Source organism: Polyodon spathula, chromosome 5 (genome assembly GCF_017654505.1).
Source record: "Polyodon spathula isolate WHYD16114869_AA chromosome 5, ASM1765450v1, whole genome shotgun sequence".
NCBI lineage: Eukaryota > Metazoa > Chordata > Actinopteri > Acipenseriformes > Polyodontidae > Polyodon > Polyodon spathula.
This window is the reverse complement of record NC_054538.1, coordinates 1,207,250-1,219,288: the sequence shown is the minus strand read 5'-3', so window position 1 is coordinate 1,219,288 and position 12,039 is coordinate 1,207,250. Positions and strand designations below refer to the sequence as shown.

At 44.4% G+C, this 12,039-nt stretch overlaps 1 protein-coding gene across 6 annotated transcripts in view; it reads left to right on the top strand.

Annotated features, from left to right (window-relative positions):
- cnksr3 (cnksr family member 3) overlaps nucleotides 1–12,039 on the top strand; it is a 106,236-nt gene that overhangs the window by 31,326 nt on the left and 62,871 nt on the right. For all 6 annotated transcript variants that reach the window (XR_005950257.1, XR_005950256.1, XM_041249436.1 and 3 more), the window contains exons 3-6: nucleotides 5,190–5,392; nucleotides 6,407–6,494; nucleotides 8,317–8,358; nucleotides 9,340–9,459. Coding sequence is in view for 4 of the 6 variants with exons in the window: in XM_041249436.1 (XP_041105370.1) it covers nucleotides 5,190–5,392; nucleotides 6,407–6,494; nucleotides 8,317–8,358; nucleotides 9,340–9,459 (453 nt within the window). In the remaining 2 variants the exon portion in view is untranslated. The remainder of the gene's footprint in view (nucleotides 1–5,189; nucleotides 5,393–6,406; nucleotides 6,495–8,316; nucleotides 8,359–9,339; nucleotides 9,460–12,039) is intronic.

Genomic DNA, 12,039 nt, shown 5'->3' with positions numbered 1-12,039 from the left:
TTTCAGGGGTGATGCGTTGGGTTTTCAGGGGTGTCCGGGGTGATATATTCGGCAAACAGGGCGAGTTTGGACAGCATACTTGTGGATGAGTTCTTTGTGATAACTATCGACACCAACAAATTTTTCTTCAGCTGCTGTGATCAGTCAATCTGCCTTGACTTATACAATACATCTTGAACCTTTTTTGGTGATAACATTCCTCCTGATAGGTTACTTGATCTGTTTCTCTCAGGCAAATCAATGGCCTTTTGTTTTCAGTGGAATGTATTATCTAATAACGAGGAATCAGAAGATGCTCCCAATCACATGCTCCTCCCACCTGTCAGGGGTAATGAACTGGAACTTCATCGCTGCATTTCCACTATGGAATATGTGTGCAATGAATATATGTTTCCATGTTCCACACGGAGTACAGTACATATTGCAACAGATGTACAGGTTTACACAAGGCAGATAAGTTTAGGACCCTGTAAAATGTATTGATAATGTCTGAGTGTGTACCAGGGTAAGCCTGTTAAACATCCTTGGTACAATCATTTTAGTTTGTCCCTCATCTGCACTTTATTAAGTAGATATTCAGGTTGTAAAATGAATAGCGCACTACCCCGGAGTGAAGAACTGTTTTAACATATGTCTGCCCGATAGTGTGTCTCCTTGTGTAGTTAACGATTAAGGAGGGTGGAATGTTTGATCTTAATTTGTTCCTGATGACTAGCACTGGAGTTTTTTGTTTTGACTCAAATTAAACTACACATGTGTACCTTCTAAACTGCACCTGCTGATAAAAATGCTCCTGCTTCCCAAATTTTTTTGATTGTTTCCTGAACTTTTTTTTTCCATGAGATTAATGGTGTTTCAGCACCTGGACATTTAATCTATATTGAGCTTACAGTCATGTCTACCTTTTTTGTCAAGAAGTACAATAATTGGTGAGTGATGTGTTAAGCCAGGAAATGTCCCATTATCACTGATAATCCTTTTCATCCTGATCCCCTTGCAGGGGTAGTTACCTGGGGTTACAGTATTTTTGGTAATCGTTCGCCCCGTCCCCACCCCCCACCTCCCCCCCCCTGCCTGCCCTGCCCCCGCACAACCGCTGTATTTAGACAAGAAAAAACTTGCCAAGAACAAGATACCATACCCATTTGTAGTATAATGCAGTGTTAAAAAAACCCTTCTGTAGTATAATGCAGTGTTAAAAATACCCTTCTGTAGTATAATGCAGTGATAAAAATACTTCAGAGTTTGCTGAAACTCACACAGTGTGAAATGACTGTTCAAGGGGATTTGTTTTCAATCGAGTTCTCAAGCTTGACAGGGCCAAAGAACAGGTCATATATCTGTTCTTTCAAACCTGTGTGAATGCAGATCTCTGGGTTTGTGGCTGAAGCGCAACACTGCTGAAAGTGAGAACTGCCGACTGAATGAATCCCATTCTAATAGCTGGGTTGGCCTAAACAAATTCCTTGTGTTACATTATCATTCGACAAGCTGGAGTATTGATGTCTTCATTGTACCCTGAGCTTCTCAAACAACATATTGTCTTTTTGTAGTGTAAGACTCTGAAGATTGTATTTTGCTTTACTAATAGATTCGGTACAGTCTCTGCTCAGTCCCACTAGAACAGCCTGCTCCTTGTCTGTGACTGATAGATTCAGTACAGTCTGTGCTCAGTCCCTGTAGCACAGCCTGCTCCTTGTGTGTCACTGATAGATTCAGTACAGCCTGTGCTCAGTCCCTGTAGCACAGTCTGCTCCTTGTCTGTCACTGATAGATTCAGTACAGCCTGTGCTCAGTCCCTGTAGCACAGCCTGCTCCTTGTGTGTCACTGATAGATTCAGTACAGCCTGTGCTCAGTCCCTGTAGCACAGCCTGCTCCTTGTGTGTCACTGATAGATTCAGTACAGCCTGTGCTCAGTCCCTATTGCACAGCATGCTCCTTGTGTGTCACTGATAGATTCAGTACAGCCTGTGCTCAGTCCCTGTTGCACAGCCTGCTCCTTGTGTGTCACTGATAGATTCAGTACAGCCTGTGCTCAGTCCCTGTTGCACAGCCTGCTCCTTGTGTGTCACTGATAGATTCAGTACAGCCTGTGCTCAGTCCCTGTTGCACAGTCTGCTCCTTGTGTGTCACTGATAGATTCAGTACAGCCTGTGCTCAGTCCCTGTTGCACAGCCTGCTCCTTGTGTGTCACTGATAGATTCAGTACAGCCTGTGCTCAGTCCCTGTAGCACAGTCTGCTCCTTGTGTGTCACTGATAGATTCAGTACAGCCTGTGCTCAGTCCCTGTAGCACAGTCTGCTCCTTGTGTGTCACTGATAGATTCAGTACAGCCTGTGCTCAGTCCCTATTGCACAGTCTGCTCCTAGTTGGTCACTGATAGATTCAGTACAGCCTGTGCTCAGTCCCTATTGCACAGTCTGCTCCTTGTGTGTCACTGATAGATTCAGTACAGCCTGTGCTCAGTCCCTATTGCACAGCCTGCTCCTTGTGTGTCACTGATAGATTCAGTACAGCCTGTGCTCAGTCCCTATTGCACAGTCTGCTCCTAGTTGGTCACTGATAGATTCAGTACAGCCTGTGCTCAGTACCTGTAGCACAGTCTGCTCCTTGTGTGTCACTGATAGGTTCAGTACAGCCTGTGCTCAGTCCCTATTGCACAGCCTGCTCCTGTGCTGATAGATTCAGTACAGCCTGTGCTCAGTCCCTGTAGCACAGTCTGCTCCTTGTGTGTCACTGATAGATTCAGTACAGCCTGTGCTCAGTCCCTGTTGCACAGTCTGCTCCTAGTGTGTCACTGATAGATTCAGTACAGCCTGTGCTCAGTCCCTGTAGCACAGCCTGCTCCTTGTCTGTCACTGATAGATTCAGTACACAGTCCCTGTGTGCACAGTCTGCTCCTTGTGTGTCACTGATAGATTCAGTACAGCCTGTGCTCAGTCCCTGTAGCACAGCCTGCTCCTTGTGTGTGACTGATAGATTCAGTACAGCCTGTGCTCAGTCCCTATTGCACAGTCTGCTCCTAGTTGGTCACTGATAGATTCAGTACAGCCTGTGCTCAGTCCCTGTAGCACAGTCTGCTCCTTGTGTGTCACTGATAGATTCAGTACAGCCTGTGCTCAGTCCCTGTTGCACAGTCTGCTCCTTGTGATAGTCACTGATAGATTCAGTACAGCCTTGTGTGTCAGCTGATAGATTCAGTACAGCTCTGCTCCTGTGTGCACAGTACAGCCTGCTCCTTGTGTGTCACTGATAGATTCAGTACAGCCTGTGCTCAGTCCCTATTGCACAGTCTGCTCCTTGTGTGTCACTGATAGATTCAGTACAGCCTGTGCTCAGTCCCTGTTGCACAGTCTGCTCCTTGTGTGTCACTGATAGATTCAGTACAGCCTGTGCTCAGTCCCTATTGCACAGCCTGGTCCTTGTACAGCCTGTGCTCAGTCCCTATTGCACAGCCTGGTCCTTGTCTGTCGCTGATAGATTCAGTACAGCCTGTGCTCAGTCCCTATTGCACAGCCTGGTCCTTGTCTGTCGCTGATAGATTCAGTACAGCCTGTGCTCAGTCCCTATTGCACAGCCTGGTCCTTGTCTGTCGCTGATAGATTCAGTACAGCCTGTGCTCAGTCCCTATTGCACAGCCTGCTCCTAGTTGGTCACTGATAGATTCATCCTGTGCTCAGCCCCTGTAGCACAGTCTGCTGGGGTGCGTTCAATAGGCAGAGCGCTCCAGAGTGTTTCTATTGAACGACCTGCACGCCTAGAGTGCATCCTAACAGCAGCGGGTCTCAGACCTCAGAGCTGCCTCACTGGAGTGTCCTCCAATACATCTCTAGTGGACAATACATGCAGAGTGTTGCAGGGGGACAGGTTCCTGGTTACACTCTAGATAAGGTTCTTGAGAGCGCTATTGAAGCAAAAGAAGTGCTTTTAAGAGAAGTGATAACTGAAACAGAAAATGATGCAAAGTGATACAAAACAAGAATACATTAGTTAAGAATACTCTTTCATTCACATGCAGATCCCAGTTGAACTTCATTGTTTTTCAATCAGCCTCACATTGTCCACACCCTCCCATTTACTAAAACAAATGTTTTCTGAACCATTTCTGTGAGGTGTGTAAATAAATGTGTGTTCAGGCAGGCAGCGGAGAGTTTGGAAAGCTGTGCTTTGACCAGCTTCTTTTGACCAGTTTGGATTCTGCATGTTTCTGTGGGCTGCTGCTGGCAGTCGTGCTACATTTGCTTGTGCTGACTGCCAATAAAACAAGTTTTCTGTACCTTGATAAGCGTGCTTACCATCTGCTATTGTTAACAAATTCAGACTCTTACCCTGTAATGAGGGACTTGCAAGTTCACAGCTGTCTTATGGTTTTACAGTGCAGTAGGTCGAGATAACATGATTTTAAAGTGTTTTCTGTATGCATTTATACACAAACAGGTCATCTGTTTCCATAATGCATTCAGTCAAGCCATACTTGTTAAAGAATACCTGTCTTAATACTGTGGGCGAGTTTGCTATACACCAGATTCAGTCTCTTGTTTTCATTCTGAAGAAAACTGCTTTCACCCAGAACTAAGTGTTCTCACCTGACTTCCTCATGAGGACTCTATGCCCAGTGTTAATTGGTGCATAGCTGCATAAGCCCACAAAGCATTTCCTCTAGCCGTTTCATATACAGCTACTAGAACTGTTCCTGTTGTAGGTAGTACTCAACAGTTTTTTTGCAGAGCAGTAATGCTAACACTTTATTAAGCGCAGTTAAGGAAACCATAAACCACCTGCTTACTGTACAGTTGAATAGATGCAGTGTTCTTGTTTGGACTGTATTGTGTCTTGGCAGAGCTGTAACCCTCTTTAACCTGATCAGGTGGCACATTGTGTTGTGTAGCATTGCTTTACAGTCAGTGCAGTACGGCATGCACTTTGCTCTGGAGTCTGGGCCCAGAGCAGCTATCTGTTGTTGGTGGTATAAGCTCAGCGCTTTGTTGTAAATCCAATCGGGTCTTTCAGTTCAAATCTCAGTTCAGCCACTGACTCATTGTGTGACCCTGAGCAAGTCACTTAACCTCCTTGTGCTCCGTCTTTCGGGTGAGATGTTAGTGGTCCACTATGAAAGCACTATATAAAAATAAATTATATTATGTATGTGTGTGTGTGTGTGTGTGTGTATAAATATTATTTTTTCCAGAATTATGGCCTTGAAACTGACAATCTGAAGAGTTTAGTTGTGAAGATGCGAGCCTTGATGGGCAACCTACAGAAATCGATAGCCAGCAGGAGGACAAATCCCTCGTATGATGGAGGAACGTCTCGTCAGCCTACCAATGAGTTCCTGACCTCTGTGGTTGAACTTATAGGTGCAGCTAAGGCCTTGCTTGCATGGCTGGACAGGTAATAAGTTAACTAACAGTGGTGTGAGTGCTGATTAAAATGCAGAAGTTGCAAAACAATAAGTTCTATAACAGTGTCTTGCAAAGATCCCTCCACATATAGTAATGTGTGTCAGCACCCCCTCTGTAGCTGCTGGCAGCCTTTACTCGGCTACAATTTGCATGCTGTCAGCTGTAGTGACTCTGCAGTATTCCTACATAACTACAACTGGGGGCTGTCCTAACAGACAAAGCACAGCATGCTGCAATATTGTGAGACACGCCCCAGTCTACCTGACCTGATATCACAGGTGAGCAGAGAAAACAAACAAGCTCTGCAAAGCACAGCATGCTGCAATATTGTGAGACACGCCCCAGTCTACCTGACCTGATATCACAGGTGAGCAGAGAAAACAAACAAGCTCTGCAAAGCACAGCATGCTGCAATATTGTGAGACACGCCCCAGTCTACCTGACCTGATATCACAGGTGAGCAGAGAAAACAAACAAGCTCTGCAAAGCACAGCATGCTGCAATATTGTGAGACACGCCCCAGTCTACCTGACCTGATATCACAGGTGAGCAGAGAAAACAAACAAGCTCTGCAAAGCACAGCATGCTGCAATATTGTTCTTTTTTTTTTTTAGCATCAACTAATAAACACTCAGAAAACAAACAAGCTCTGAAACAACTAGTTATTTTTGTTTTTTGTTTTTTGGTTTTTTGTTTTTTTTGTGCAGAACATGTTTTAATGGAGAAATGTAACTTGTCAGTGTTTTTTTTTATAATGCTGTGCATTCACTGAAAAATTGTCATTTGTAACACAAGGATCATATTCCACTTTGGTCAGTGGCACATACACTGAAATTAGCTTGGAAGTATTTTCACTTTTACCTTTAAAAAAAATAAAATAAATAAATACTTGATTTTATATGAGTTCACTGCAAATATTTAGGAAACCACTTCCAAAAGCTTGTGTATCTCTCTGTGGCTACAGTGTGTGCCAGTCTAAAAGGGCTTTTCTTTTTGGTTACAGGACACCCCTGACTGGGATCAGCGATTTCTCATCAACAAAGAACAAAATCATTCAGCTGTGCCTGGATCTCACAACCACAGTTCAACAGGTCTGTATGCTCTTCTGTCTCCCCCCTCCCCTTCTCTGTCCCTCCCCTGTCCGCTTGCACAGTTCGACAGGTCTGCATGCTCTTCTGTCCTGTCCCGCCCTTTCTCTGTGCCTCCCCTGTCCTCTTGCACAGTTCAGCAGGTCTGCATGCTCTTCTGTCTCCCCCCTCCCCTTCTCTGTGCCTCCCCTGTCCTCTTGCACAGTTCAGCAGGTCTGCGTGCTCTTCTGTCTCCCCCCTCCCCTTCTCTGTGCCTCCCCTGTCCTCTTGCACAGTTCAGCAGGTCTGCATGCTCTTCTTTCTCCCCCCTCCCCTTCTCTGTGCCTCCCCTGTCCGCTTGCACAGTTCAACAGGTCTGCATGCTCTTCTGTCCCGTCCCCCCCTTTCTCTGTGCCTCCCCTGTCCTCTTGCACAGTTCAACAGGTCTGCATGCTCTTCTGTCCCGTCCCCCCTTCTCTGTGCCTCCCCTGTCAGCTTGTCTGCTTGCACACTTGCCTTGGGCGTTCTTGTTTAATGAGGAAGAAGTACTGAAATGGCAGTTGGTCTGCAGGATGTGCTCTTGCCCACTGGTGTAAAGACTAGAAATTAGAAGGTCCTCTTTCATAATAAAGGCCTCAATCAAGGCAAGGAAATTGACAAGTGTTACGACCAGCCCAACCTCAGCTAGCTCATAGTTTTATTTTCCTTTTTCCAACAACATGAAAAAGACTATTTATTGTATACACTGTAGTGTAATTTAAGAGATGTCCTAACAAACACAAACTACACTGAATCCTTTATGATGGTTTTTCTTAAATATTGAAGTACAGTATTCAATGTTATCACCAGGTCCTGCTGAGGAAGCATGCTATAATGAAGTATTTTATTCAATGTTATCACCAGGTCCTGCTGAGAAGCATGCTATAATGAAGTATCTTTCCTGGGATATGTTCCTTTTGGTTGTGATTTAGTGAAACATTAAAAGCCTAACCAGATGAAGCCCTCAGGCTATTCACACCATTGTGGCTGGTGTATCTCTTTTCTGTTACTGTTTCAGTGTTTGGGCATGGATTTCATTAGGTGTCGAATTGGGCAGGTTTTTGGCGCCCATTGAAAGCCTGAGGGTTTAAGCAAGGGTGTGACCAATCCAACAAACACATTTTATAAGAACAAATGAAGCAAACCAAAAAGCTTGCACACATGCACACTAGACGATCTTAATTATTCTTCTTTTAACCAGATTGTTTCATGGAAGTTGTGTTGGCTTTCCAAGTGGAGAGTATACAAGTACCATTCTAGTAACACTTACACTGGGTCTCATTGCAGCTTGTATTTATGTGTATTGGGAGGAGTTCCTGTGTGTTCTTTTTCATTGTTGGGACTGTGCTAGGATTTATTACAGAGGGACTGAGCCTGGAAGGAAGGGCCAGAGTGTACGTAGTCTTTGAAGTTGAACTGATTGCCTTGCAGGTGTATCCAGTGTCAGCTGGAGTCGGGTGGTGCCTGGGGGGCCCGTTTCACTTTTGCTGCTGTTTGTGTTGAAATCACTGTGCTCCTCATACAGGGCCTTCTATTCCAATTCGATTTTTTTTTGCTTTTAAACATTTAGATCCTAGACCTGCATTTTATATAACGTGCTTGCGGGCGTGTGCACAGTGTGCCTCGGCCCTAGTCTTTGCAGACATGTCTGGATGACCAATGAACATGCTCTATCTGTGATGTTCAGTCTTTTCCGTTCACATCCCTGTGCCACGTTTTATCCCACACACAAAGTCTTTGAAAAAGTCTATGTGAAACTGTTCAGTAAGCACCAAATTAACTGTAAAACAAATGTTTTTCATTTTAGGATTGCACAGTGTTTGAAATGGAGGACAAAATCCTTGAAGTCGTAAGTAGATTTAGTACACAGCATCTTTTAACGTATTAGTGGTCATAACAGCAATGTAACAAGCACTGGAACCAATGGTAACAGCAATGTAACAAGCACTGGAACCAATGGTAACAGCAATGTAACAAGCACTGGAACCAATGGGTTGTAGCAACACCGACAGTATGAAAGGATTCTGTACAAAGTAGCATTGTGAAGTGTGCAAACTACTTGCTCTTCAGGAGCTGGACATTTGCATACTGCATGAAACGGCTGTTTTTACAGTGGAGTGAACAAAATATTGCAGTAGATAAAATAGATGTAATGGAAACTAATTTAAATACAAAATGCACGCACACTATTTTAGTTGAAAGCTGTCACAATACAATTATTTGTCTCATATTCTGGTGTCTCATGTTTTTCTGAGGGAAGAATGTGATGATTTTATCCTGTGCTGGGAAGTGTGTTAGGCTAGTTGTGACATATATCTGATCGACCAAAGCCTATTAGTTTAGTTAAACCTATTTAAAAAAAAAAACACTGCTGAACTGCAGGATTGTGAAGCTGTAAGAATTTGGCTGCTTTATACAGTGACTGCAAAACCTGTAACGCCTTTAATCAGCACTTCCTGCTTGTGGCATTAAGCAGACAGACTCCATAGCTGATGGGCCTCCTCTTGTGGACTCTTATAAAAAGCTGCTGGTGGAGGTACTTTATCTCCTTTAATGCAGACAATTGCAAAACTGTATGAAGTTGCATGAGCTGAGCTTCAGATCAAATGCTTTTCCAGCCTGTACTTGGAAGAAGTCAGCAGAAATTTCTGATAAACCAGTTCTGTACAGTAACAAAAAAGAAAAAGGAATTGACTGACCAGATAGGTCTCCACACTTATCAGTAAGATATCTGCCGTTTGGATTTGATAAGCAGATCATTTTACAATGACAGTTTTGCCATGTACAGTATGTTGATCCCTTCCTGCTAACCTGCATATGTATATTCCAGTCCAAGATTTTGAATGGGATTTGTGACCAGACAATGAGGACCACCTCGGACCCTTTAATGAGGCTGTGCACGTGTGTGGAGGAGGTGCAGCTCACACACATCAGAGCTGGAGAAGGGCTGGTAAGACATGCCTTTAATGAGTCTGTGCAGCTCACACACATCAGAGCTGGGGAAGGGCTGGTAAGACATGCCTTTAATGAGTCTGTGCAGCTCACACACATCAGAGCTGGAGAAGGGCTGGTAAGACATGCCTTTAATGAGTCTGTGCAGCTCACACACATCAGAGCTGGGGAAGGGCTGGTAAGACATGCCTTTAATGAGTCTGTGCAGCTCACACACATCAGAGCTGGGGAAGGGCTGGTAAGACATGCCTTTAATGAGTCTGTGCAGCTCACACACATCAGAGCTGGGGAAGGGCTGGTAAGACATGCCTTTAATGAGTCTGTGCAGCTTACACACATCGGAGCTGGGGAAGGGCTAATAAGAACATAAGAAAGTTTACAAACGAGAGGAGGTCATTCGGCCCATCGTTGCCCATTTGGTTGTTAGTAGCTTATTGATCCCAAAATCTCATCAAGCAGCTTCTTGAAGGATCCCAGGGTGTCAGCTTCAACAACATTATTGGGGAGTTGGTTCCAGACCCTCACGATTCTCTGTGTAAAAAAGTGCCTCCTATTTTCTGTTCTGAATGCCTCTTTGTCTAATCTCCATTTGTGACCCCTGGTCGTTGTTTCTTTTTTCAGGTAGAAAAAGTCCCTTGGGTCGACATTGTCAATACCTTTTAGAATTTTGAATGCTTGAATTCAGGTCGCTGCGTAGTCTTCTTTGTTCAAGACTGAATAGATTCAATTCTTTTAGCCTGTCTGCATATGACATGCCTTTTAAAACCTGGAATAATTCTGGTCGCTCTTCTTTGCACTCTTTCTAGAGCAGCAATATCCTTTTTGTAGCAAGGTGACCAGAACTCAACACAATATTCAAGATGAGGTCTTACTAATGCATTGTACAGTTTTAACATTACTTCCCTTGATTTAAATTCAACACTTTTCACAATGTATCCGAGCATCTTGTTAGCCTTTTTTATAGCTTCCCCACATTGTCTAGATGAAGACATTTCTGAGTCAACAAAAACTCCTAGGTCTTTTTCATAGATTCCTTCTCCAATTTCAGTATCTCCCATGTGATATTTATAATGCACATTTTTATTTCCTGCGTGTAGTACCTTACACTTTCTCCATTAAATTGCCATGTGTCTGCCCAGTTCTGAATCTTGTCTGTATCATTTTGAATGACCTTTGCTGCTGCAACAGTGTTTGCCACTCCTCCTATTTTTGTGTCGTCTGCAAATTTAACATGTTTGCTTACTATACCAGAATCTAAATCATTAATGTAGATTAGGAATAGCAGAGAACCTAATACTGATCCCTGTGGTACTCCACTGGTTAGACATGCCTTTAATGAGTCTGTGCAGCTCAGACACATCAGAGCTGGGGAAGGGCTGGTAAGACATGCCTTTAATGAGTCTGTGCAGCTCACACACATCAGAGCTGGGGAAGGGCTGGTAAGACATGCCTTTAATGAGTCTGTGCAGCTCACACACATCAGAGCTGGGGAAGGGCTGGTAAGACATGCCTTTAATGAGTCTGTGCAGCTCACACACATCAGAGCTGGGGAAGGGCTGGTAAGACATGCCTTTAATGAGTCTGTGCAGCTCACACACATCAGAGCTGGGGAAGGGCTGGTAAGACATGCCTTTAATGAGTCTGTGCAGCTCACACACATCAGAGCTGGGGAAGGGCTGGTAAGACATGCCTTTAATGAGTCTGTGCAGCTCACACACATCAGAGCTGGGGAAGGGCTGGTAAGACATGTCTTTAATGAGTCTGTGCAGCTCACACACATCAGAGCTGGGGAAGGGCTGGTAAGACATGCCTTTAATGAGTCTGTGCAGCTCACACACATCAGAGCTGGGGAAGGGCTGGTAAGACATGCCTTTAATGAGTCTGTGCAGCTCACACACATCAGAGAAGGGGAAGGGCTGGTAAGACATGTCTTTAATGAGTCTGTGCAGCTCACACACATCAGAGCTGGGGAAGGGCTGGTAAGACATGCCTTTAATGAGTCTGTGCAGCTCACACACATCAGAGCTGGGGAAGGGCTGGTAAGACATGCCTTTAATGAGTCTGTGCAGCTCACACACATCAGAGCTGGGGAAGGGCTGGTAAGACATGCCTTTAATGAGTCTGTGCAGCTCACACACATCAGAGCTGGGGAAGGGCTGGTAAGACATGCCTTTAATGAGTCTGTGCAGCTCACACACATCAGAGCTGGGGAAGGGCTGGTAAGACATGTCTTTAATGAGTCTGTGCAGCTCACACACATCAGAGCTGGGGAAGGGCTGTTAAGACATGCCTTTAATGAGTCTGTGCAGCTCACACACATCAGAGAAGGGGAAGGGCTGGTAAGACATGCCTTTCAAACCCCACCAGGGGTTTTACCGAGTGTCCTAGTTTTAAGTGTCAATTTATAGACTTGTGTCAACCAAAAAGTTTTTAGTTTTAAAGTTAAGGTTGGAAGTTAAGGTTTCATATTTAATTTGCTCCATAGCTTTTTGAACAGGGTGTTTTGTCCTTATAAAACTGCTGACATTTGCATTTTGACTTTTGCCCCCTATATTTGGGATACCCAGATCTATGCTGT